The sequence below is a fragment of the Anopheles coluzzii genome, chromosome 3 (genome assembly GCF_943734685.1).
Source record: "Anopheles coluzzii chromosome 3, AcolN3, whole genome shotgun sequence".
In the NCBI taxonomy this organism is placed as follows: domain Eukaryota; kingdom Metazoa; phylum Arthropoda; class Insecta; order Diptera; family Culicidae; genus Anopheles; species Anopheles coluzzii.
In genome coordinates this window covers 2,295,940-2,319,289 of record NC_064671.1, presented here as the reverse complement: position 1 = coordinate 2,319,289, position 23,350 = coordinate 2,295,940, and the positions used below count along the sequence as shown (strand labels likewise).

At 44.5% G+C, this 23,350-nt stretch overlaps 1 protein-coding gene across 1 annotated transcript; it reads right to left on the bottom strand.

Moving 5' to 3' along the window:
- Positions 1–10,958: 10,958 nt before the first annotated feature.
- Positions 10,959–22,192, bottom strand: LOC120959025 (alpha-protein kinase 1-like). Its single transcript, XM_049610590.1, has 4 exons — positions 21,045–22,192; positions 18,320–18,469; positions 16,892–17,134; positions 10,959–12,470 (listed from the first exon to the last, which is right to left on the bottom strand). Exons 1-4 carry the CDS (start codon positions 22,086–22,088, stop codon positions 11,349–11,351), a joined length of 2,559 nt encoding a protein of 852 aa, XP_049466547.1. The 5' UTR covers positions 22,089–22,192; the 3' UTR covers positions 10,959–11,348.
- Positions 22,193–23,350: the final 1,158 nt, after the last annotated feature.

Below are 23,350 nucleotides of genomic sequence, written 5' to 3'. Positions count from 1 at the left end.
ACCTGCCAATGATTATTGACACAAGCACCTTCGGTACCAAATCCTCGGTCTCGGTCTCGGAGAAAGAAGCACACCCTGACAATGGTATGGCAAGGTGTGGCTGAGGTTATTTGAATATTTATTTACTCCCCCCCCACCTTCACACTTCCTCTGCACCATTCTACATTCCATTCGGGGACAGCAGAAAATATCCACCTTCTGTCCCGATAATCCTCAAGCTTCAAGCTGCTGTGTGTGTTTTCTTCTTCTTCTTGTGTTTGTTTACCTCTTCACCGGCGCTCTCTGGGTTGGTCCGAGCATTCCGAGAAGAATTTGTAATAAAGAACTCAAAATGGATTTCGATCTCCATCTACGCGCACCATTTACGCTCTACCAACAACGAGTATTTGCACGAGCTTTCCACATCATCAACATTGTTGTTGTTCGAATCGGTTCAGTGCACCACACACACAAAAAAAAAGAAAAAATGAGGCCAAATCAGTTCAACGCAAAAGGATAACGAACTGGCAAACACGGAGCTGGGATCAGTGAATTGAACCTACTACAAGGGAACGAGCGGTCATTTTAGTGTGACGATAGAACCCGTTGAATGGGTTTTACGGGATGTTTGCTCCGGGTTTTGGGACCTCGACTTTTTGTGAGGTAAGTCGAGGTAGAGACGAGCTGGTAAATATAAAAATCACTGTAGGTTAGAGATCAACCGTTAAGCTGTAAGTGTAAGTCGATCATTTGGCATAGGAGGTTTGCAGGGTTGGATGACAGCGTAGAAAGCACCATTTTTAGCATCTCGCGTCCATAAATGTAGTGCAAATGCAAGTACACAAAAAAGCACAGGCGAAGAGTTAAACCGAAATTGGAACGGAAACTTTTCCGAAAACCGAACAAAATGTAGCAACTTTGTTTCGAAATAGTCAAATGAAGTTGATGCTAAAATGTTAGGATGTTTGCTGGCGATGGCACATATCCCAGGAGCACAAGCTACACCTGCAGGAAAGTTTGTTGCACTTCATTGTCTCGAGCTGATGGGACAAAGGAGTGCAAATCCGATGAGCATGTTGCACACACACACACACACCCCATAACCGTATCGGTGGCAAAATAGAGAGCAAACTTTAGTGCAGCATTAATGCGGAAAATGGAAATCGTAAAAAGAGGACATTGAAAAGAATGTTCTGTTTCAAGAGGGGATACATTGTGTGAAGGAAGGGTTTTGCGGCTATAAAAGTTAACCGTGAATATTTCAGGACAATTTTAGAGCGAACTAAGGAACAAATGTTTCAGCCCCTTCTTAATCAATCCAATGAACGCTTCCCCAAGCCCAACAAATTGCCTCAAAAGAAAGAATAATTCTTTGTCCAATTAATGGGACCCGAGGGAGAGAGTAGAGCCTATCTGTTCAAGCACAGTAGCTAGAACAAAAGCTCTACCATGCCGTCCGTGCTCATAATTTAATAGCGTCTCGAATAAATCTACATTCCGCTTTTAATTTAGTTAGCAAAACAAATTATCACCTAGTGCCGCGCGCCCTGGCCGATCCGATGCAGAAGAGGGAATTTATCGTCTCTCAAAGTGACCCTTCGGCTTTCTGCGGGAAAGCTTTCATGAACGGGGTAGGCTTTTTGTGAAGTAGTAGCAGTAGTAGTACTAGTAGTAGTAGGCTACGAAACATTTTTCCCAGCTGCCATTTACAGTGACGCTCCCCAGAAATGAGGGCCAACCCTTTAGGCCTGGGCATGGGGTTTTAATTAAAAATAACACCATAATTAAACCATCGCATTCTGGGGGCGCCTGTTTGTGATAGCTTTCTGCGAATTGGTTTGACCAGTTTTGGGGGCGAAAGTTTTTCGCTTCATTTTTCGGGCCTTCTGCTTTCGGGCGCGTTGTGCCTGATGGGCAAAACATATTGCCTAGGTTTGGGTTTTGTTTCTGAGTCAAAGATGCTATCCAGGCGTCTCCGGGACTATCGACAGTAAAGGGAGAAAGAGGCGTACAACGTTCGTCCCCCGAGTTCATCTTGCTTTGTGGGGTTTGAGGAATTCCGCTAAAGGGAAAATAGCTTTTCCAAGCATGCTGTAATTGGCCAGTGGAACCATTTGTGACAATTTTGTGTTTCCTCTGGCACGCTCTCTCTTTCTCTCTAGGGGCAGCTGGTTGCAGAAAAATATCCTTGAACCATCATCTCTCCAGTGGGGCACGATTCTTGGTACATGCCCATGGAGAGTAACCACGCGAAAAAGGCTGCGGATGGCAGCAGGAGTGAGCTTAGCGAAATGTGGTCGAAAAAAAAGTACATTCCCTTCAGTGGACGACCTTCTCAGTGATAGATGGTTAAGCATAATAAGCATAACGGGTGGAAGATAAACCGCCAACAGGTGTTGTGCTTAATTTAATTGTATTTAGACAGACGAAAGCTTCGCTAGCTTAGTGGCGGAACCGGAAAAGGAGAAAGCACAAGGACGTATTTGCTCTGTTTACTTATTTTTTGTGACATTTTCCTGGAACCATGTGGTGAAAAGGTTTAAAGTTAAAGGCAAGCTTAAAAACGGATTATTATCGTATTTCGCTCTGGTGCTTTTTGTTTCTTTCGTAGAAATGTAAAAGCTTTAAAGCTTAACCTTACCTACCTGCAATTCTTGTTGCTGTTTAGTGTGATATTTATAAACAGGTAACGGATATTTGTATGCTCAAATGTATGATTTACTCCATTTATTTCACTCTTTCAATTGAGTTACATGGTTTTAGTTTACTTACCTTATCTCTTCAACACAAAACTAATACATCACAAAGCTTTACAGCTTCACACTTTACGGGAAACAATTCACTAATGCACTGCATTGTTCTAGTTTTCAAACAGGTGCTAAATTACAATCCGATTTCGGGTTTTAACAAAACCAGATTTGTCTGCCTGATCTGTGGATTATGTCGCCGGATCCGATTTCCGACTTCCGATGGGAGCACAATTGATGAAACTGGTAGTGGCTAAACCTATAGGCGACTTTTCTAGGATAAAACTCTCTGGAATGCTCACTATTCTATGGACACGGATCCGATAGCACGATAGCATCGCGCGAAAGGTGAGCTTCCCTTTTATGTGGTTCATTTATGGTGTAGTTCAGGGATTCCACGTATTGGCGCCTCGATTACCAATGGATGATGATGGAACTTTCAACCGGCGGAGAATGCGACCGAAACGAACAACATGATGGATCACATATTCGAAGTCAAGCTTCAATCAATCGATAGGGACACAGCGCGATGACGACCAATTCAATCCCACGATGAAGTGGAGCTGATGGGAAGGGAAGAAAGACAAAAAACGAGGGTAGTAAATGCTGCCCAAAATCCGCTTACTTACCGCTCTTCGGGAACGGATCATATCGCCGGGGACACGATTTTCGTCACCCATTTTTTGACAGTGCAGATCATCCAGACCAAAAACTGTCACTGAAACTGGTTTCATTTCATCGCGAACAATCGCTCTGTGCGGGAAAAACAGACAAAGAAAAGGATAGCGAACGTTATTAACTTTAAATTGGAATACAAATGGGAATTTATGGCAAACTGGACTGCATTCCGGAAGCGGAGTGGGACCGACACCGACACACCGACGACGAGTTTTTGGTGTGCAGAGTAAGGTTTTGTTTTTGTTCTCCTAGTAAGCCATGAAACATTATGGTACTTTCTCACCATGACCACTGAGCTGACACGACAACGCCTGCTCCGTACTAAGCCTGGAAGTCCTAGACACTAGACACAGTGGACAGTGGTAGTGTGTCTATTTGTACGGCGAGGTTTTCTACGCTGATTTGTGTTTTAAGCTTTTCAGGAAAAGTGGAAACGCAAAGGTAATACAAATTGCGACATACCGCGAAATAACTGCGTGGAAGTGACATAATTTTAATGAAAAAAAGACTGTTCCATTTCACACAGCTCACAATTCCACGAGGTGAGAGGTTAAATAGGTTACCTAACATTCACGGAACCGGCTCCAAGGATAGTATTTGATCCCGTTCTCTGGCTTCTGATTCGCGTTCCTTTCAAGCGTGTGTTGGAGTTGTGCAAAAATGATTAAACATTTGTTCCCGGAGCTGGAAGGCGCGGATAGAGGGAAACACATGTTAATTACACATGCACAGTGTAGCGCTGTATCGCTGCGAAATAAAAGTATGTCGTGCGCCTACCGGAAAACCCGTTGCTCTAGCTAACAATCAATACAAATTGTTTTCTGCGCATTTGTATGCAATTTGCATACGCACCGCGTTTTCGAAGAATTCCCTGTTTATTTAATTCAAAAAACACGTGATGCTATGGGGGCACGATGGGCAAACGATACGAAAGCGTGTCGAGAAATGTGAAATTAATGTGTAAAAGCGTGTGTTTTGTAAAATTAAAAACAATCAAATTAGCGCGAAACATATGCTTCGGGGTCGGGAATACTTTGAAATGTCGCCTGATAGCGAGGAACCGTGCTGTGAATTCCACTTTTGAATATGCAACTTTAAAGGAGAACTTGAATATATGAGTAATTTAGGCAATTAAAACTGAAATTTTGAAATGAAATATTAACCCTAATAAGGCATGGAAAGAGACCTAATATAAGCAGCCAGTTATGCAGTACGTCCAAATGTGTCCAAAATGTGTCTCAAAAGCAAAGGCAAAAGTTACGTCCAGTCCATCCGCAGCAATTTGTGGGAGCCTTTCCTATTCCACGTTGCAGATACCAATATAGCAATTTCTGCTGCTTTCGTTGAGGTCTCACTGCGCCACTACCACCCTTACCACACTCTCTCTCTCTCTGTCAGAACTCTCTTTCTCGAAATTTTTATTGTCAAATCCGGATGCCGTACGGGCATCTGCGGTCGTGGGGATAGTTAGTTTTTGTGGGATTTTTGTGATACGGCTTTCGGTGTACGGCAAAAGCAGCGAGGACTGCAGATGGTTGGCCTGGTTTAACCTTCTTCGCTCGTGACGTGTAGGGCAGAACAGTTCGGTAGGACAGAACGAATGACATCCCGAGCGTATGCTTCTCGTTACCCGAAAGCTGATGTAAGAAGTCATCAAAGGTCGGGCAAACAAGATGGATGAAGTTGGATTGGAACAATATGGGCCGATAAATGTGTAGCTTATTGAGGCATTTGTTTGGAAAGTTCTGGACGGATGTGCTTTAACGTATCTAGTCTGCTTCATCGCGTAAATCACAGCTACAGTGTAAGCTTTGTGAGCAATAGGAATAAGGTCTTTGCGAAATCCTTTCGATCAAAAGATGGCGCATGTTTGGCTGAAAAGAAATTAAACAATAATATTTAATTTGTCCCTTTGGCCTATTTCTAACCCCTCATTAAACCAACAAAAAGCAGGGGAAGAGGAATCAAGGGTACAGAATTCAACAGAAACAAGATCCCCAATTTGTCGGTGCTTTTGCGCCAACTCTCTCCCCAGCAATCAAGACTAGGATTGTGTCCTTGTCTTCTATTATTGCAGCCATTCCCGTGGGATTGAATGGTCGAGGGGTGGGATGCGTTTACAGAACATCGGTCCTGCCGGAACGGTATGAAGCAATGAAGGATGCTGAATACATTTTCATTACTACTCCGACCCTTTCTGAGTTACGCAGACGCGCTACACGGAGAGCACCAGCACTGGCGGAAAGGGAGACTACCGCTGGTTCTGCAAAACGATGCCATCTATTAACCAGTTAAGTTTGCGGTATTATTCAAAAGTGTCCTGGTGTTTGTGGCACGCTGTGGCACAACGGAAAGGTCGTCAGAAGTGTGATTAAATCGGCGGGGTAGTATGGGATGGAATGAAGTATGCTTCGTCGAGCTTCGTAGCACTTAGTGTTTCGGAGGACGCAACAAATTGATTGCTGATGCAAATTAGATAGTTGCTTGATGGTTTTGATTGCCTTTTAGCTAACAATTATCAAATTTGGGGAAGGCACGAGACATATTATTTGTGTTCGTGCAGTTATAACTAGTTTGTGTTTGAAGTTGGCGTCGATTGAAGTGCAATTAGTACATACGACATAATGATATGCACTTTGTTTCATTTGTAACATCAGTCGATTGAAGGATTTTTTACACAGGATCTTAGGTCGTTCCATAAAGCTTTTAAAGCTTAATGCACTTTTCTTTCATATCGCTTCGCTTCGTAGTCACAGATTTTGTGCAATTGGAATGAAAAATGTAATCTATTCTCTGTGCATTACAATTATGGTGCATGGTACTTAGGAGCATCTATATCATCGAAGTGCATAGACCAGAACGAAAGGCAGGTGGGTAGACCCATATCAACAAGCTTTGATGGTTACACCACAAAAGGACACTCCACTATCAGTGCCGATAGAAAGTGCATAAGTGAATTTAGCTTCCAATTCCAAGGTTTGGCCCAACCGATGGAACCACAATGACTCTCTGCTGCTGCTGCTGATACTGCGTTCGATGCGACTGGCCATCCTTTTGCAATTTTGGAAAATGCGGGTGTTTAACTCTTCGATGGCCACACGAGCGACCACATCACATGCAGCAGTCGCCAGAAGGACGTGGCCCATCCCATCCATTCCGGCCAACCGTGAGTAATCTCTTAATTATCTTTTATGGTCCCCGTGGAGCGCTTGGACTGTAATTATGGCATAACGATTGAAGGTGTGCAGCAGATTAGAAAGAAGCTCGCTCGCGTGTAGGTCCGATTCATCGGGGAGCATTATATTTTGCAGCGTTTCAAAGAGTTGGCGTGAAAATGAAATTCTATTTTGAAGGGCCCTTTGCGTCGTGGGGGGACAAATTTTGGAAAATGATAGACCATTACCTTGCCGTGAACCGTGAAGTCCACCGTCGACCGCACGTCATACTTTGGTGCATCCGCATTGATCGAATCGTACCACAAGGTTTTGGACCGGGTGGAGGAGAACGCATTATATACTGTGTACTCAGAGGGCCACCACCTTCAACACCTATTAATGAACATAGTTGAATGAGTCACGCGAGAGAGAGAGAGAGAGAGAGAGAGAGAGAGAAAGAGAGGGATAACGAGAAAGGCACAAGTAAATTAATGTCAACGTTATACGCTTTCGGGGCGATGTAAATCCTGATTAAAATGGAATCTATTTCAGTAATAGGTTTAGATGATTAAGGTATGCAATATTGTAAATGACTTTAGAGCGATTACTTGCCATGTTTTGATGCTTTACATCTTGTTAAACGAATGTGCCACAAAGAACCTGACACATCGATAAGCTTAAACGAAGGTCAAACTCTTATATTGTATCGCTTTTAACGAACTTATTAATAAAGCAAATAAAGTCTCCATCCTAAGCTAAATAAACGACACTTACCATTCGATTAGCTTTACATCAGCGATCAGCAGTCGCAATGCAAACGTCCATTAAATCCTTTTATCGCTCTCGGGCATTGTCGTCCAGCACTTAACATCAATTAATTCGTTATCATGCGACTACGACGACGCTATTGCGTCCTGATGCGATAATCGTTTCGTTCAGACCAATGGCCATCTTATTGTTTGTCTTGTAGTCAGTCGGTGCATTAGGTGGATTAGAAACAGGTACTTGATTAGCACATTTAGCCGTAAATGAAAGTAATCTGGATTGATTGATGTCCAATGTTCAATGTAGCACAAGCACAGGCATGGTAGCAAAACTAATGGAGATAAACTGTAGGCTCAGCCATAGTGGCAATGAAGATCAGATTTCTCATTATTGTATTACTTTTAACAAAAGCTCTACCTCTAACTCGCTACCTGCAACTCGGTAATCGGTACATAAATTGTATATTTTATCGCTCGAGCACGAAGGTCCGAAAAAGGGGGACAGCAATTTTGTTTGTTCTTTTACGAATTCCAGCGAAGGCCCCCTTGGTCACCGGATCTGCTATCTCATTTCCCAGGCAAAAAGGTTAACGTTATCCAATTAATTGAATGCAATCCTGGTACGCACAGCCTTCGGCACGTTCCGCGGTACGGGAATTTCACAATGATGGCGGGAGGATGGGGAATTCTTTTAACGAATCGATGGAGAGTAAATTAATATTGCCTCGCTTTGAAACATTGAAACCGACGGATCCATCCGCCACCCTCCGCGGGTGCTGCCCCGCGTGCCATGGCGCTATGAAGCGTTGAAGTGGAAAGTGATTCGAAAGCTGTGCGCGCACCTTCCACTCTCTGGTGCCACCAAAGCCATCAGCAAGAAAGCGGTAAAAAGGGCGGTCGAAGAAGTTCAATAAAACTGCTTCTCATCAACCGGAGCAGCGGTGTGCCGGGCACTTCCGGCTGATCGGTCGAGCGGTTTGGCGCTGTTGCGGAGCAAGGTAATTTGCATTGCTTTAACCCATTGCAAAAAAAGGTAGGGCAACGCACAGGAGCGTATTTTTCCAATTTCGTTTACAACAGCGTGCCCTTTTTTCACTTTGATTTTTATCTTTCTTCGCCATTCTTGCACCTTTTGTCGGGCTCTGGGCGGGCGGGCTCTGGGCGTTGGCCCGAGCAGCCTTGCTTCTGATAAGCTTCTTAGCGCGGGCGAGAGAGATTAATTTACATTATTTTTCAATCAACAGTGTGCCCTTCGCGTACATGGTCGTGTTAATGGGTTTAACATTTTCTCTCCTTTTACGGTCGGCGATGGCTGGGGTGTGATAAGTTATTGCTTCTATAAATTCGGTACAAGAAATACGTACGCTAGGTACTGAAGTCAATAGTAAAGGAAAAAAATGAGTACGCTATAAAAAATAGCAAACTTGTTAGAGAGAATAGGATTATGCTACGGTAACTTATGATAAAGGTTTTATGAAGATTGCCATTTGAATCTTTGCTCCATTTTACGTTTAATCGAAGGCACGGAAGAGATACGGAAGCGGAAGGACTACGGAGATACTTATAAAACTTTGCAAGAAAATCGATTGAAAGTAAACGAATGGAAAACTGGGCCATATAACAAACAGATAGAAATGAGTAGGACAAAAGTGACCTGAGCTTTAGTTGTTTGCAAATCTAGATCTTGAATTCTAGGACAACATCGTTCAACCGCAGTTCAACCAGGACACGTATGCACACGAAGGAGAGGTCTCTTCCACGGAGTTGAACTAAATTGAAAAAGTTACTAATTGGACACACTCTGTGACACGAGGCAGAGAAACTTTATACTTACCGAAAATCGTTTAGCTGATTGTGAAGGAATTTCCGTATGTTCCACGGTAGATCGTTGTGACCATCGATTAAAGGCACTGTGTCGAGCAGCTGGGTAGCGACCTGCATCCGCTCCTCGAGGGGCGCACCGGACGAAACCTTGAGCGCGAGTGGGACGGCTACTCCGGCTGCTCCGGCAATCAGAAGTATGGAGGTCACCGCTAGCCACTGTCTCGAAGGAAGATCCCACTCTGGAAGCGGATGTACGGGCGAATGGTGCAAATGGTGTTTGATTAGTTTCTCTATTCTATCAATAACACTAAAGTGGAAAGATTACTTTTATGAATAAGAAAAAGTGGAACATGACCATTGGAAATCCCTCGCAAGACATGATTGATGACGCTGTGTGTTAAGACGCTGTCCAGAAGGTTATTTAACGTGACTCCAAACAAGATTGTCATTATTTTTTCTTGGGATTAAAGACATACAACTTCATGAAAGGGAGGTATATCAGATGCAGCTGTGAGACATAGTAAAACATGACATGATCCTCGTTTGCATATCATCCCCATCGTGCTTAATGCACAAGCTGACGTTGTTGGAACGAAGTGAGTGGATTCTCAGTATCACGATTCATTCCTCCAAACGATGCACTATGTTTACTTGCACTAAAAATACATTGTCACTTAACGAAATGCAATTAATTCATTTTATCCCGTTTGTTTGCAGGGGAATTTCTTCCTTTGGGTGTAAGAAAGAAGCACTTTTCCCAGGGTGTGGGCACTTTGCTCTGTTAAAATGCGCTGTTTTTGTTTGTTCAAGGAATTATCGTTGCTCCCAGCTTACGATCTGGGGACTGGCAGGGAACCCATTACGCGCAAGAAGGAAGCCCACTAAAGGCAAGATAAAATGCAATCGCCCCGTCCCTGGTGGGACCATGCTGTGCGACGGTCATGTCGTGCTGTCATCGCCCATTTCCGGCCAATGAGATGGAGCGAGTCGCTAGCCTCCGTCTCCACCATCAGACCAGTGCTGATTAGCATTTATTTGTTGCACAAAGTGTTCTAACTTCAAGGCTGAAGTGAAGTGGTGATGTCCAAGGAAAAACTTTGAAGAGGCAGAGAGTGCGGAAGAGTGTGGAGTGCTTGGAAACTAAATTGCAACGATGTTAATTTGCGTCCTTTTGACGTTCACGATCGCAACCATTCCAGCATCAGGCTTCGCTTCAACTTAATCTTACACACTTTTTGCCAGCCCCAGGACGAGCGCCGTTTATCCGTTCAGACTTTGGGTTTGTTTTTGTAGGATTGTGTTGGACGAGTGCCTTTAGTCCGGGTTTGGGATTGGTGTAGTGGACTTTACTGAAACAGTCTCAGCAATGCCAGGGTTATTCCAGGCAACAGATTTACCCAATCTCTGGACCCTTGGACCTCGGGAAGTGTAGTACATTCATTAGCAGTACACAAAGGTACGGGAGTGCGTTTGTTCAACTTCCTGCTTTTCGGTAGAGCTCATTGACGGAGATAAATGTTAAACATCGTCGTCCCTCGCCGCTCGTGAATTCCATCCGACATGGAACAACACCCAGTGGCGCACCGTCACAGGAAGTGTGCGAGGTTATGTTGTGTTATTTCCACGCAGAGAGTGGCCTGTGTTTGTCTTCTCTGCATGATGAATAATTTATTAGAAATTTAAATTTGCTCCACTCTCCCACCAACACCTCATTCGTCGCTGCTTTCGACGAACCTTATTGTGGTTTGGGGTTGGCGCCTTAGATTGCAAAGCCATTATAGTTATGCTCGGTTGGCGCACGACCAAAACATTGGTGCGTTGGTGTGAATCACGGTGCAAAGCTGGCGAAATAGTTGAGCACAGCAACTATTGAAATGCAAACGCAAAGTTGTTGATTTCGAAACGTTCGTTAGTGGTGGAGCGTTAGGTTTACCGGATATTAATGATGGTCTAACCTCAAACCCCAAATCATTCCGGCGGCGGGAATGGCGTCCGGGAGACCGCAACCTACATACCGTGGTTAGAAATAGTTTAACAACGTAATCTTTCGAGGATCATTTGGGTACTCGGGTATTTTCTGTTTGTAAGGCACTTGTGATTTTTGGTTGAAATTTGGGAATTTGGGCGCTTAAGCCAGAAAATATGGCGAACGTCCTGAGCTAACAACGTGATTGAATTCTGAGTAGCATTAACCTAACTTCCTAAGACAACTCTCGAGAGCCTAAGGTCCTCCAACCAACCTCATACTTGCTTGATGATCCGGAACCGGTACTGCTCGAACCTCGACTCGGACACTGGCGATGTTTCCACGGATGCGGCTGCTGTTTGTTGGGCGTTCCGTTAAGGCTGCAGGACGAAGGAAACCCATCACCACCACCCATCACCCCTCCCATCACGCCGCCAGGAATGATGGTCGTCCCGGGTGGAGGGTCCAGCGCCGAACCAAAGTACTGCGAGGGATTAAAGTTGAAGTTGCTGATCGAGTTGGAGAAGTGATGGTTGTGCGATGCGATGAGGTTGCTTTTGGTCGAGCCCGAGTACTGATTGATGTTGCAGGAACTTGCATGATGACCGACACCGCCTCCCGCCAGCCCCGAAAAGTGTCCCGCCAGTGGTAAATCTCCATTCGCTCCGATGGTGTTGTACTTCGCGGGAAGATTCAGCGCATCGTAGTTGGTAATGTAGCCAGCGGGGACCGCGTCCGGATGGTGATGGTGCTGATGGTAGAGATACATCTGCCCCGCTGCATCCAGCCCAGCGTCCTTCAGTGGCACATCCGCACCGGTCTCCCCATTCCGGTAGTAGTAGTGGTGATGCAGATAATTATCATCGAAATAGTAAGGCGGATATGGCTTCGTGCCGGTCGGGTCAGTTCCATTCGGAAGCGGTGGTGCGACCGTTCCGTTACCGTTCATCAGGTCCACCATCATAACGGGAAGTGGGTCGTTCAGCTTCGACTTGCCATCCGCGGGCATGGGCAATGAGCCGGAAGTTGTTTTACCGTTTGTCGACGATTTGGCGGATTTCAATGTTGACTTTAGTGTCCCACTCAACGAGCCGTTTGTGTTGGAGGCAAAGTTGAAGAGATCCGGCTGATTCATAGTTCCAATCAGTCCGTCCACTTCACGACCGTACACGTCGACGTTGGCGGGAGGTATGGCGGGCTGGGCGGTCGGGTCGTACATTGGCTGCTGGTCTGCGTGTGTCGGTTCCGGTCCGGATGCAACAGGTTGCTGCACCACACAGCCGTATCCGTAGGAAGGGCGTCGGTTGAGTAGTGGTGGAGGGGGAGGTGGTATCATGTCTTCACTGTACGAGTCGTCCTGCAATAGAGCAGAGAGAGAGAGAGAGAGAGAGAGGACATTGAACGAGGCTTTCATATGATGTTGCTGAACAAACACAACAAATTCTTTGCATAACTGATATTGGATTGTGAACATGAACGATGGAGTGGTTGGAATAGAGCTTGACTGTACGGAGCATCGTTCATGTAGAATCGTTTGATTTTCCGCTGTGAGTTCCAAGCAGGTCCACTACTATCCTACTCTCTTATAATGAGTTTATTATAGACATGCAATTTCACGTTTTCTATTAAACAAAATACAACGGAAATGCATTTAGGAAGCAGGTTTTTAGTGCAATGTATTTCTGCCTTCTAAAATAAGGACATAGAACAATTCCTTAATCACGTAATAAATGACTTCGGAAGTGAAGGGAACTCATTTTTCTCGTTAATCCCTTCTGCAACAGTCAGCTTCCCAGCCAGCTTCCCAGCGTGTCGTTGCAGCTGTTGATGCAAAGCTTCTCGAAACAGAGGATGACAAACTGGGGCACATTTAACGCATCTGTATCGCACCTTCCACCGAGTTCGAGCACTTCCCTGCACCGAAACCACGATTCCCAAAGACCGGAGATGCAACTAATGGTAATGTCGTCCCGGTCGTAAGGAAAAACCGCAAAACAGACCGGAAAAGCACAACAACAGCATGGATCACGCTGCCTCTCGGAGCCTTTGCAATGGCAGCAGAGAAATGATCTGACTACGCCAGATGGAGCGGATATTTATGACGCTGGGCCGTAATGGAAATGAAGAGAATAAATGCCTTTCCGTGCAAGGGGAAATGAGACGGTACGAACCTGGTAGGCCGAACCATGTTCCATATTCCACCGGCTCTTTCCAGCTCTTGTAATGGTTTGTCTTTTTCGCGGTTCTTTTTTCCGGTCCTGTTCTTGCCTCTCTGTACCACCATTTGCACCATTTCCATGAACCAAAAGCATGCGCTTGTCTCGTTCGTCATTTTTCACGTCCGTAGTGCTTTTTCCTGTGTTTTAATTTCCTCGCTTTTCGAGTTGCTTCCGTTGTTTTTAGGCGAAATGGATGGTTAACAAGCTTTTCTATTTGCATGTGTATTTTTTGTACTGTAGAACTTTTTAGCTCGCTTTTGGCTTTGTTTAAAGATAAAATTTGCGTCTGATTGCTGACGAAGAAAAATGCTAAATCTCTCGTAGAAAGGATAATGAAGAAGCAAAAAGTCGAGAATTTGGCAAGCTAGAAAATTAAAATATGACCGAAAAAGAGGCGAAAATCGCAACTAAAAGGACAGCAAAAGATCATCAATTGGCTAGGGCACTAGGAAAGCCAGAATACCCAGCTTTGTTGCTTCATCACGTCTATGGTTGGAATTAATTTTCCTCCTTTGGTCTTTTCAGTTTCACTTTCGTTGTTATTAATAAGCTTAGAAAGGCTGCTCAGCAGTGAAGTTTATTTACAACGCTTTCATCAATCTGCTCAAACGAACCGATCAATTATTCTAATGAAGCGCTGCTTTCATCCTGTTTGCTGCTTCTGCATAGGAATGAAACATGATTATCACTGCTTTTCCCTTGCGAAGTCATATTCAACTTGGACATTTTTGTGTTTTTGTTATAATATACTGATTAAAGCAACGAATAAATTGTTCACCTTCATTTGTTTTGTTCAGTCTTTCTGGTGTGCTTTGCAATTTCAGTCTACCGGTTCCCCAAGGTCACGTTTCAAGTACATCCGGTCAGTGCTAAACCCATTTTAGTACAGCTGTTCGAAACGAGACCAGTCGTTTGTATCGATAAAATTGAAGAACCTTATAGTCCCGTGTTCTGGAACCATTTTCTTGAGCTCTGTTTTTATTTCGAACGAACAAAAGTGAGCACGGATCACAAATTGTGATTGCAAAGCCGTAACAATTGTGTTTGTTTTGTGTTGTTATTCACCCTCCTGGGGTGTTGTTTTATGTTCCCTTCCCCGCTGGTAATGTTTCGTAGCTTGGTGTGAGTGCATTTTATGACATACAATAAAAATCGCATGAAACAAATATTAACCTCCAGCCAGCCAGGGTGAGATGATGAACATGGCAAGTCGAGAAATTCGGTTGAGAAGAGCAATTGTGTATGATAGGAAGGAAGGCTGGTGAGGTGTGGTATGGCCGCTGAAATCATTCTCCACACACCGGAAGGACGTTCATTACTCAGAATGGGGTGTTGGTGATGTGAAATAATCAGCCGTGGGCTAGGTCTAGGAAATCGAATGCACAGCACATTGCAGTTGGATCATTGTTTATGGTCCTGAACAAGCATCGTTGTGGTTTTAGCTTAGCAATTTCCAAGAGTGAAGGTAGTCCGTCCTACGAGTTGCTTGTTTTTCGGAGAAATTAATGCACATGGGTTGATGAGTTTGGTTAAGTTTGTATTCAAACATCTGAGGAAATTATCATTCTATGAAATTGACTACCGTAAGCAATCTTAAAGTCGCTGCTGAAAATGTTTCAATTGCGCTCTATCAGAAATGCTTCTCAGACGATTTAAACAATTTTATACGAGAATCACATACAAAAAGTGTTTAAAACTCGCATGAAAGAATCTCCTTTACTATGTTCTATGACCACACACATCCTCAGGACGGATTGAAAAGTATGTTTTACCTTTTCGATTAAAAACAGAACGTGGAAGGACATTAAAAATTCCATTAACGGCGACAAAGCAGCTCCCATTGCTGTGAGATATTATTCGAAGGCATTTAAATGGAATGCAAAAGGGCGCATACACAACGGGCTGCAGTTTTTTTTTGTATCCCAGACGGTGTAGTGTGTGCTCTATGCACTATCATGTTCACAGTTTCTTATCTTTATCTCGTGTGTGTGCATGTGTGGAATGTTTGACCTGATTGCATGATGCATTTTGGGGTGAAAGTTGTGCAAACCATTGAAATGAAGAACCACAGACACGTCCGTTGGCTTTTAGTTCGCAGCCATAGCTGTTTTTGTTTGCTCGGTGCTTAAATACGTGGAAGAGTGAAACCTCAACACAGAACTAAACATAATCTGCATTGATTAAAAAACTTTCTAAGCGATGCTGGTAAAGCCCATGATGGATGAGCCAAGCTCCAAACATTTCCAAAAAACTGTTTATTTGGGAAATAACTAATTTATTATCAGCCAACACAGACAAGGGAAAGCAGATAAAACCTATTCCCCTACTATGGCTACCTTTACCTAAAATCAATAAATCTAGACTGTCCCAAAATGCCTCGAAATCCCCCAAAATTCCCATACTCTCCTCTTTGGACGGGGAAACCCAGAGAATGGAAACAATTCGACCGATACTATCGGAATGCAACAACTACGGCCAGCTGGGGCGTGAAAATGGAGTGCCAATTTGCAAACGGAATTCCCTCCCTCATCATGCCGAAAACTTCGAGAATCCTCTCACGACCCTGTCTCCCTGACCATCATAGGTAAGTGTTCCTGAATTGAATCCTTCTTAGTCTTGGAACTCCAACTCCAATAAACCTTTCCTCCACAAATCGCTCTTCTGTGCTTAGCACGCGCTCGGATCTTTGAGCAAAACAAGAATTTGCAATTTCCTTCCCTCTGTACGCTGTTCATGGGAGAAACACGGGACATTCCATAAATAATACTCCGAAACCATGGCCGCAAAATGGTATGGTCAATAAATTTTGTCTATGCCGGGACGGAGCTCACCGGGATTCCTTGGGTTTTGCAATCGAACGGGCGGAAGATGGTCTGAAGTCGGTCGGATAAGCTGTCCAATAATTTATGACCGGAAGTAGCCATCGACGACATTCACTCATGGCAGGGAGCGAGAACGAGAGAACCGTGCGAGGTTTTGATCGCGGGACGTAAAAAAGGGAAAGTGGATCGCTTTTTCGGATCTTTTTCGCTTTCCAAAGCGATAAAGTTTTGTTTTGTCGTTTTGCGTTCGCTTTTCCAGATAAATAACTCGTCCCATGTCAGTCCACACAGCTCTACTTCCTGCTTACATGTGAATCTAGATTTGGAGGATCAACACTCTGCGCTCTCTTCACCAGTTAGTGCACGGGGTAAGTGTTTATGTTTTTACTTTTTCCGACCGGGTTTGACAGCTGTCACCTTTGCCGGAAGCGCAGAAAAATGGATCCATGGAATGGAGAATATATTCATCGTACATCAAATTCCCGAAAAAGCCTCGTGCTCTGAATCGAATTCCAATATCTGTGAAGGGATAGCATTCTTATCAGTCTTTTCTTCATTTCCGGAGTGATATAAATGCCTTTAGGAAATGAGGAACGAACGTTTGACGGCGGTTGTGTGGGCCTTTTATGTGTGGTTTCGTACGAAAGGGGCTTCAGCAACACGAAATGTAGCCCCACTCGTCATGGACACATCAAACGAAGGCCCAAACGCGGCATGTAGATGATGTGCAAGCTTACCTCCGTATAATTATCACCCCGAGAGTACGATCCATGCTGGCAGTCGAATGTGAGCACGTTGGCGGCCACCTTACACGCATTTCCGCTGACTTTTCCGGCCGGCCCAGTGGGAGCAGCCGGCGGAGGAGGCGTTGGAGTGGGAGTCGAAACGGAAGAGGTCGGTACGGATGCACCCGTAATGCTCGAGTGTCGTTGCATCGCTGCGGGTGCTACACTCAAGTCGCCGGTTGATGTGGTGAGATGCTGTGAAGTGAGTTGATAACAGGAGGAATTGATGCATTAATGGTAGTTTTGCACAATTTTCACGCTATGAGAAAACTTTGGTCGGTGTATTTCGGAAGTGTAGGTCGTCGGAGTCACGTTTGTCGGATGCTGTGGCAATGGTGTTGGTGTTGTAGAGTTGGAGTATAACTTAAACATCAGTTAAACAGTGGCTTTCGGCGTGATGTTGTCGGAGGATGTGGTTGCAAACGGCAGAAATGTCGAAAATGATACGCATCACACGCGACTAGACCGTTGCCAGTGTGGGAAAGATCGTTTATGTTAGCCGCAAAACGTCACTGCTAATGGAACTCGAAACAGTATGGGAAAAGGAGCAGCAAAAAGCAGGCTTCAACCGTTTCAGTTAAACAGCCAAACTGGAGGAACCCCAAAAAGGGAGATACATCAGCGTGGCAGACAGTGCCCGGGTTGAGTGAGATGCTGGTTGAGTTTTCATTAGCAAATTAGTTTTCTCAAGCGCCTTTTCGTCATGCCCTAGAAGCCGTTGATGAAGAGCGCCCTGTTGGTCCTATCGTTTGTTGTTTCGATGCTGCTGGCAGGGAGAAAGCTAATTGTTTCTGTCATTGTGGAAATTTGAAGCCGTTCTGGAATCGGTTAAATGTGGGCCGTTTAGCTTCAGGTGTGTTGAATTCAAAGCGAGTCTCCAGTCACTTGAGCGCTGTAGAGCTGCTGTAGATAGGGTCTTGAAATTCTTGGAACCATGAGTCGGTGGATGTAGAGAAACGTTTAATGGTCTTGTCTTTTCCTGTTCGATTCATGCTAATACGGCATCTTATGGGAGATAGAATTTGTTGTTACAGTACACCGTAAACGGCCTGGAGCCAGTATCATACATTATGCTTTTATCTATTTGTACGTCGAACGATGCCTTCAAACCGCCCATTTTAGAAGCGAATTGTTTGTGACAGGTACGTGAGTGTAATGTAAGCGTGTTCAAAGTGATGCAAAATCGCTCACGGCAGTACTCTTCCAAAGTCTTTTAGCGTGCTAACACAGAACTCGTCTAAGGGGAGAGACATCAAGAACAGTGATAACTCCACCCTCCGAAGATCAATTCAAACCTACCACCGACCAAACCTACACCTCCAAAATCGCATGGAAATAAAATCTCAGTCGAAACGAAGCCATAAACGAATAAACACTTACCAACTTTCCCATGGAGCCGAACTTCTTCTGACGGTCCTTTTCCAGTCGCAGCAGAATCTGTGCGTTCTGCTCGCACGTGTAGGTGTGTTGGCGAGGATTTCTCCTGTCCAGGCTGTACTGATATAATGGCCTTAATGGATTCGGTATTATCTGTAAATATTTGATTCGGAGAAAAACGAAACAGAACGACATAAGCTAAGGGGAAGGGATGCTGCGCCGTGGAGCAAGAGGAATGGCTAATAACAACAAGACTTTTGAAGCGACGAAAGGGACGAAAGCGATAGAATGAAATCGGAGATGAGAAAAAGAATGGCCTGAAAATAGTCCGATCGAAGCGATAAAATGGCCAGAGTAATGTGAAGTTACTAGGCATTGAATGTGAGGGCTGCTCTCGAATAGTGAAAGTGTAGAGTAACACCGAAATCAGTGTCGAATGCCTTCATTCAGTAGAAAGCCAACCAAACTTTGGCATCGTGTCCGGCAAACACATCAAGCTGAGGGCTAATTGGGATGAAACTGCCAGCAAAAGTAAGGGAATGATAGATTAGCAGACCATATTAGTGACACTTTCACACGTCCACACATCCTGCTTTGGACGAACCACTCAGGCCGGGATCGGAAGAGCCCTGTCAGCTATTTCGTCCAGAGTGCCAAGACCACAAGCCTACATCATGAGACCGAACGGGCTGTAGGTATGTATTTGATGTGTGAATAGCACCATTACGTACGGTTATTGGTCAATTTGTGTAATTGTGAGCTTTATTTCGTACATTTGGAGGTGAAGTGGTGGAATGTGGTGAAGGAACAATAGCCTAGAAGCATAAAGGTTTTAGATGATGCGAACAAAAATGAAAGTGAGATGCAGGGAAGGATGCTGGAGAGAAGGCAGAAATTTGCCTTGCCTGAAACCAATATAGTCATTGGATACGATCGATTGAGTAATGCAAATGGTCTTTAGAGTGAGTTGAAGTACCAAATGGGCATTGATGGAAGGTTTGCAATCGTTAAATGCAAGTGTGAGAAGGTCAATTTGCTTTACAAAATCAACACATTCACATTCCTCAGGTTGTAAAGTGAGCTTAAATTAACCTCAAATGAAATATGTAATTAGCTGCATTCATCGGGGCAGGTAAGGGCTCTTCAAAAGAAAGGGAGGCCCATCCGTTAAGCTTCACTGTGTAGATGATTCCTTAAAGCAACACTTGAACTTACGGATATACTTCACTTAACTCAGGAAAGTAATTGCTTGTAATCAATGGTTAGGTTCTAAATATAGCTCCCGAGGCGGGAAAGTTTCTACCTCTAAGAATGAGTGTGAGCTTTAAGCACTTTCATCATGTAAACCAAAGCTTTCTACAGCAACTTCTACCCACACCACTTGACCGGAGGAAAGTTCCCATTAAAGGTCATCGTCCTTTTTAGGCAATTTTCACACCAGCAGACTTGGTGCTGTAAAAGCATCAGTCCAATCGACGTCCTTGAGAAAGCAATAACGACACCCCGCCTCTCAACCAGAGTGAAAGATGAATTTTCAATTTAAATCTCAGGCGATAAGCCGAAATGTTTAATCTGGCTTATTCTATTTCGTATCGTTCCCAAAGCTTGGATTTGTGAGGTTTCTCTGGTAATGGGGCCGAAAACTTGAAGTTACGTTTTGCTGGCGTTATTCGATTTCATTTTCATTTCTCTCTTGCTTATCTCCATCGCAGGACAAAAAACATTCCATCTTACCGTGTCCTTGTTCTTTCCTCCAACGTATATCAACAGCTTCCGAGTCGCTCGGTAATATTGACGTAATATTTCGCCCACGGTAGCTTCTTATTCTTATGCTCTACGGCGCTTCTTGTGCGGAAGTATGATGATAACGTGATTAAGAAAATTAATTACAAACTCCCATTCCACCGGCCTGACGACGTCTGCTGACGGCAAAAGAAGTCATCAGGTCAGCTGCAATGACTGGGCTTCCGTTTGCCGTCGGCTCTACAATCGTTGGTCGTGTGGAGGAAGGAGGCGGTCTTGTTGGCGGTCAGTATCGAAGTGTCAAGACGTTGGTCGTTCCGTTATATAAATGATATTGACCCAACGGAAGCGATTATCGACTAAAAATAGAGGAATCCGTGGAATTATTTTCGCGTAGATGGATGGAGTCTTCCTGCGATTAAGGAGATTAGAAAACGAGTCAGCGACAGGGATTTATATTCCCCTGTTGAGAGACACATTAACTTTTATAGCCTCGGGAGCGTGATGCGTTTATGAGATCGTGAAAGATTAAACAAGTGATTCCAGGGAATGGCTCAATGGAAGTTTGTTTTAATCTACGAACTTCTCAATGAACTGACGTTGTTCTAAGGACTATGCTGGAGCAGGTTTAAAGGAAGTTTCAAGCATAATCTGAGTTATTGAAAATAAAATCATAAATCACGGCATCTCTTTGGCATCCTGCATCCTTTATGAAGAGAGAGAAATATAATAGCCACTGTAATACCACTCCAGCTGGTTATTTTCCATGTCGACCTTCAACTTCAACTTGTTATCGAGTAAAAAAAACTTATATCAAAGCGAACGTCAATGATTAACAAACCATATCGGTCATTTCATTCTCTTCCACCCCAATGCCCCATTCTATTCCATCGATGTTTGAAAATGGATGAAAGCAAAAGAGCGAAACAGGAACGAAAGGAAGCAGCAGATGAGAAGGAAATTCCTGTAATAATGACTCACTTACCTCCGTTTCCGCGTCGCAGCTGCAGAGTGACAGCGTGCTTAATCCACCCGGACCTCGTTTGAGGCTGTTCCGGCTGCCGACCGGGTCCTGATGGTTGGTGCTGCTGTTGGCATTTTTCAATATCGAACCTCCACCGCCAGCGCGTGTCAATGTGGCAGTTGCGGCGACCGTGGCAGAGATGGGGTAGATGGTCTGAGCCAGCTGGACATTGGGATGCTGCTGTTGCTGCTGCTGCTGCTGATGGTGTTGATGATGATGCACACGATAGTGTGTGTGATGCTTGTGGCGATGGTGCTGCTGCTGATGATGCTGCGGTTGCTGGGGATGCTGGTAGTCCGACTGAGACGAGGAGCAGGTTGAGTAGCTATCGTTGTCATGGTGCGGCTGTTGTTGCTGTGCTGGAAGTTGTCGCGAGTACTCTCGCAGCTTTTGCTGGTGAAGCAGGACCTGCGATTTTATCGTTTGGTCGGTGTTATTTACATTTAAATTGGATTTGCCGCCGTAGCTGTTGCGTAGTGTGTGGAAGCGTTTAAAATCGTCACTGAGCGATGCTTCCGTTTTGACGACGGTGGGTGTTAAATTTGTCCCCGGAGGTCGACCACTGCTGGCCGCTGTGTCCAGTGGGTGTGATGTTTGCTCCGCCGGACCATGCGATGTGGATTGCGAGGTGCTGCTGCTGGATGTTTTCGACCAGCTATTGGCTAGACTGGAACCGGCGCCGGATCTCGTAGCGGTCGTTCCGGTCTGTTGTTGCTGTTGCTGATGATGATGATGGCTGAAACTGCCACCAGTTCGATCCGCTCCGTACTCCAAGGGGCCACCATTAGAGGTTCGTTCAAGGGTGCTTGTGTTTGATTTTTTCAATCGCTGATGATGACTATTGTTACGTTTCAGGGAACCCCCGGTATGGCTGGCTGCACGGCCATGTTCGGTAGTGTTCGAGCCTGTCGAGAGCTGTCCCGGTGGGGATTGCACTGATTGCGCATCGATCTTTCCGTTGTGTTTGTGCAGATAGCTCTGTTTGCTGCGATTAGTGTCTGTCATTTTGTGATGTCCTACTTCGGAACGGTGTTTGAAGGAACGCGCAGTTCAATACAATTGGAGAATGGCCGTTTCGCTGGACCAACACTTTACTTGAAACGTTTTACGTTTCCCACCATTATTTCCTGTCAAAGATCAATTGGCACTGCTAAGCACAATAATGCGAGGAGAATATCTTTCCATTGCACCGAACACGTTCAGATCATTGCTATTTGAGAACAACAAAAAAGACTTGCAATTAATGCTGGGAAAGGTAAACTATACCTGCATTGATAACATCAAATGGTCTTCAATAAATTGTGGAATCAAATAATCTTTGGTTAATATCACTCTCTCCACTACCCCAAAGCATATCGATAACCGCAAAGCTGACAGTCCATGTGAGAAAGTGATAGGATGAATGTTGCCCTTTTGAAGCCAACCTTCACAGTATGAAAAGTTCGAAACACGAAGGTTGAATGAAAAGAAGCAAAAAGCGATGGAAAACCCCTTTCGATGGTCGGTTGTTTGTCGCTAGTAGGAAAATGTGGAGCAAGTTACTAACGAGGTAATGTCCTTCCACTAGATGTGTCTTTGGCAACGGATTAGCTTCCAGCTGCATCGGATTGGCCAGCGTTACTGTGGCTACGGAAAAGGTTCAAAATAACCCAAACATCGTTAAGAGCGAATCGAAGAACTATTCCTGTTAGAAAGACCCTTTTCGGTGGAATGAAGCTACCTTCAGCAATGTGCACTGACTTGGGAATATTTTACGTTACGCTCACAGAAGGAATTGCATGGAAATTGTGGTCGTTTTGGTTGGGAAAAACACATACTTGTTTGGGACTCGTCTTCGTTTGATTTCTGCCAGTTCCTGCTTATTCGTTTCTCTTACGATGTATGATCCTTATTTGCAACTTTATTTCAATTATCTTTTAACCCCACGTTCACCTGTGTGGTGTTTATGGATGCTTTCAGTACTTCTCCTTTGCAAAAAGGATCTCTTATTTCAGTAGCCATGGTGAGTTTGGTGTCGTTCGTTCATGCCCTTATCATGGGGTCCTTCTTTTAGTGCAACTGTGCCGGGAAAGCTTGATTCACTTATTCAGGATTCGTGAGAAAGGACTTTATTCTGTTGGAATGTTCTTTGCATTTTGTTGCAGTCTTCGCAGAAGGTCTCGTGTGTTGTTACTTGAATTTGAACATGAATTCATCTTGGTATGTTTCGAGAACCACCTCGTTTACCATTGATTTCCCTGAGGCTCGCTGGAAAGTCGCCAGATGTA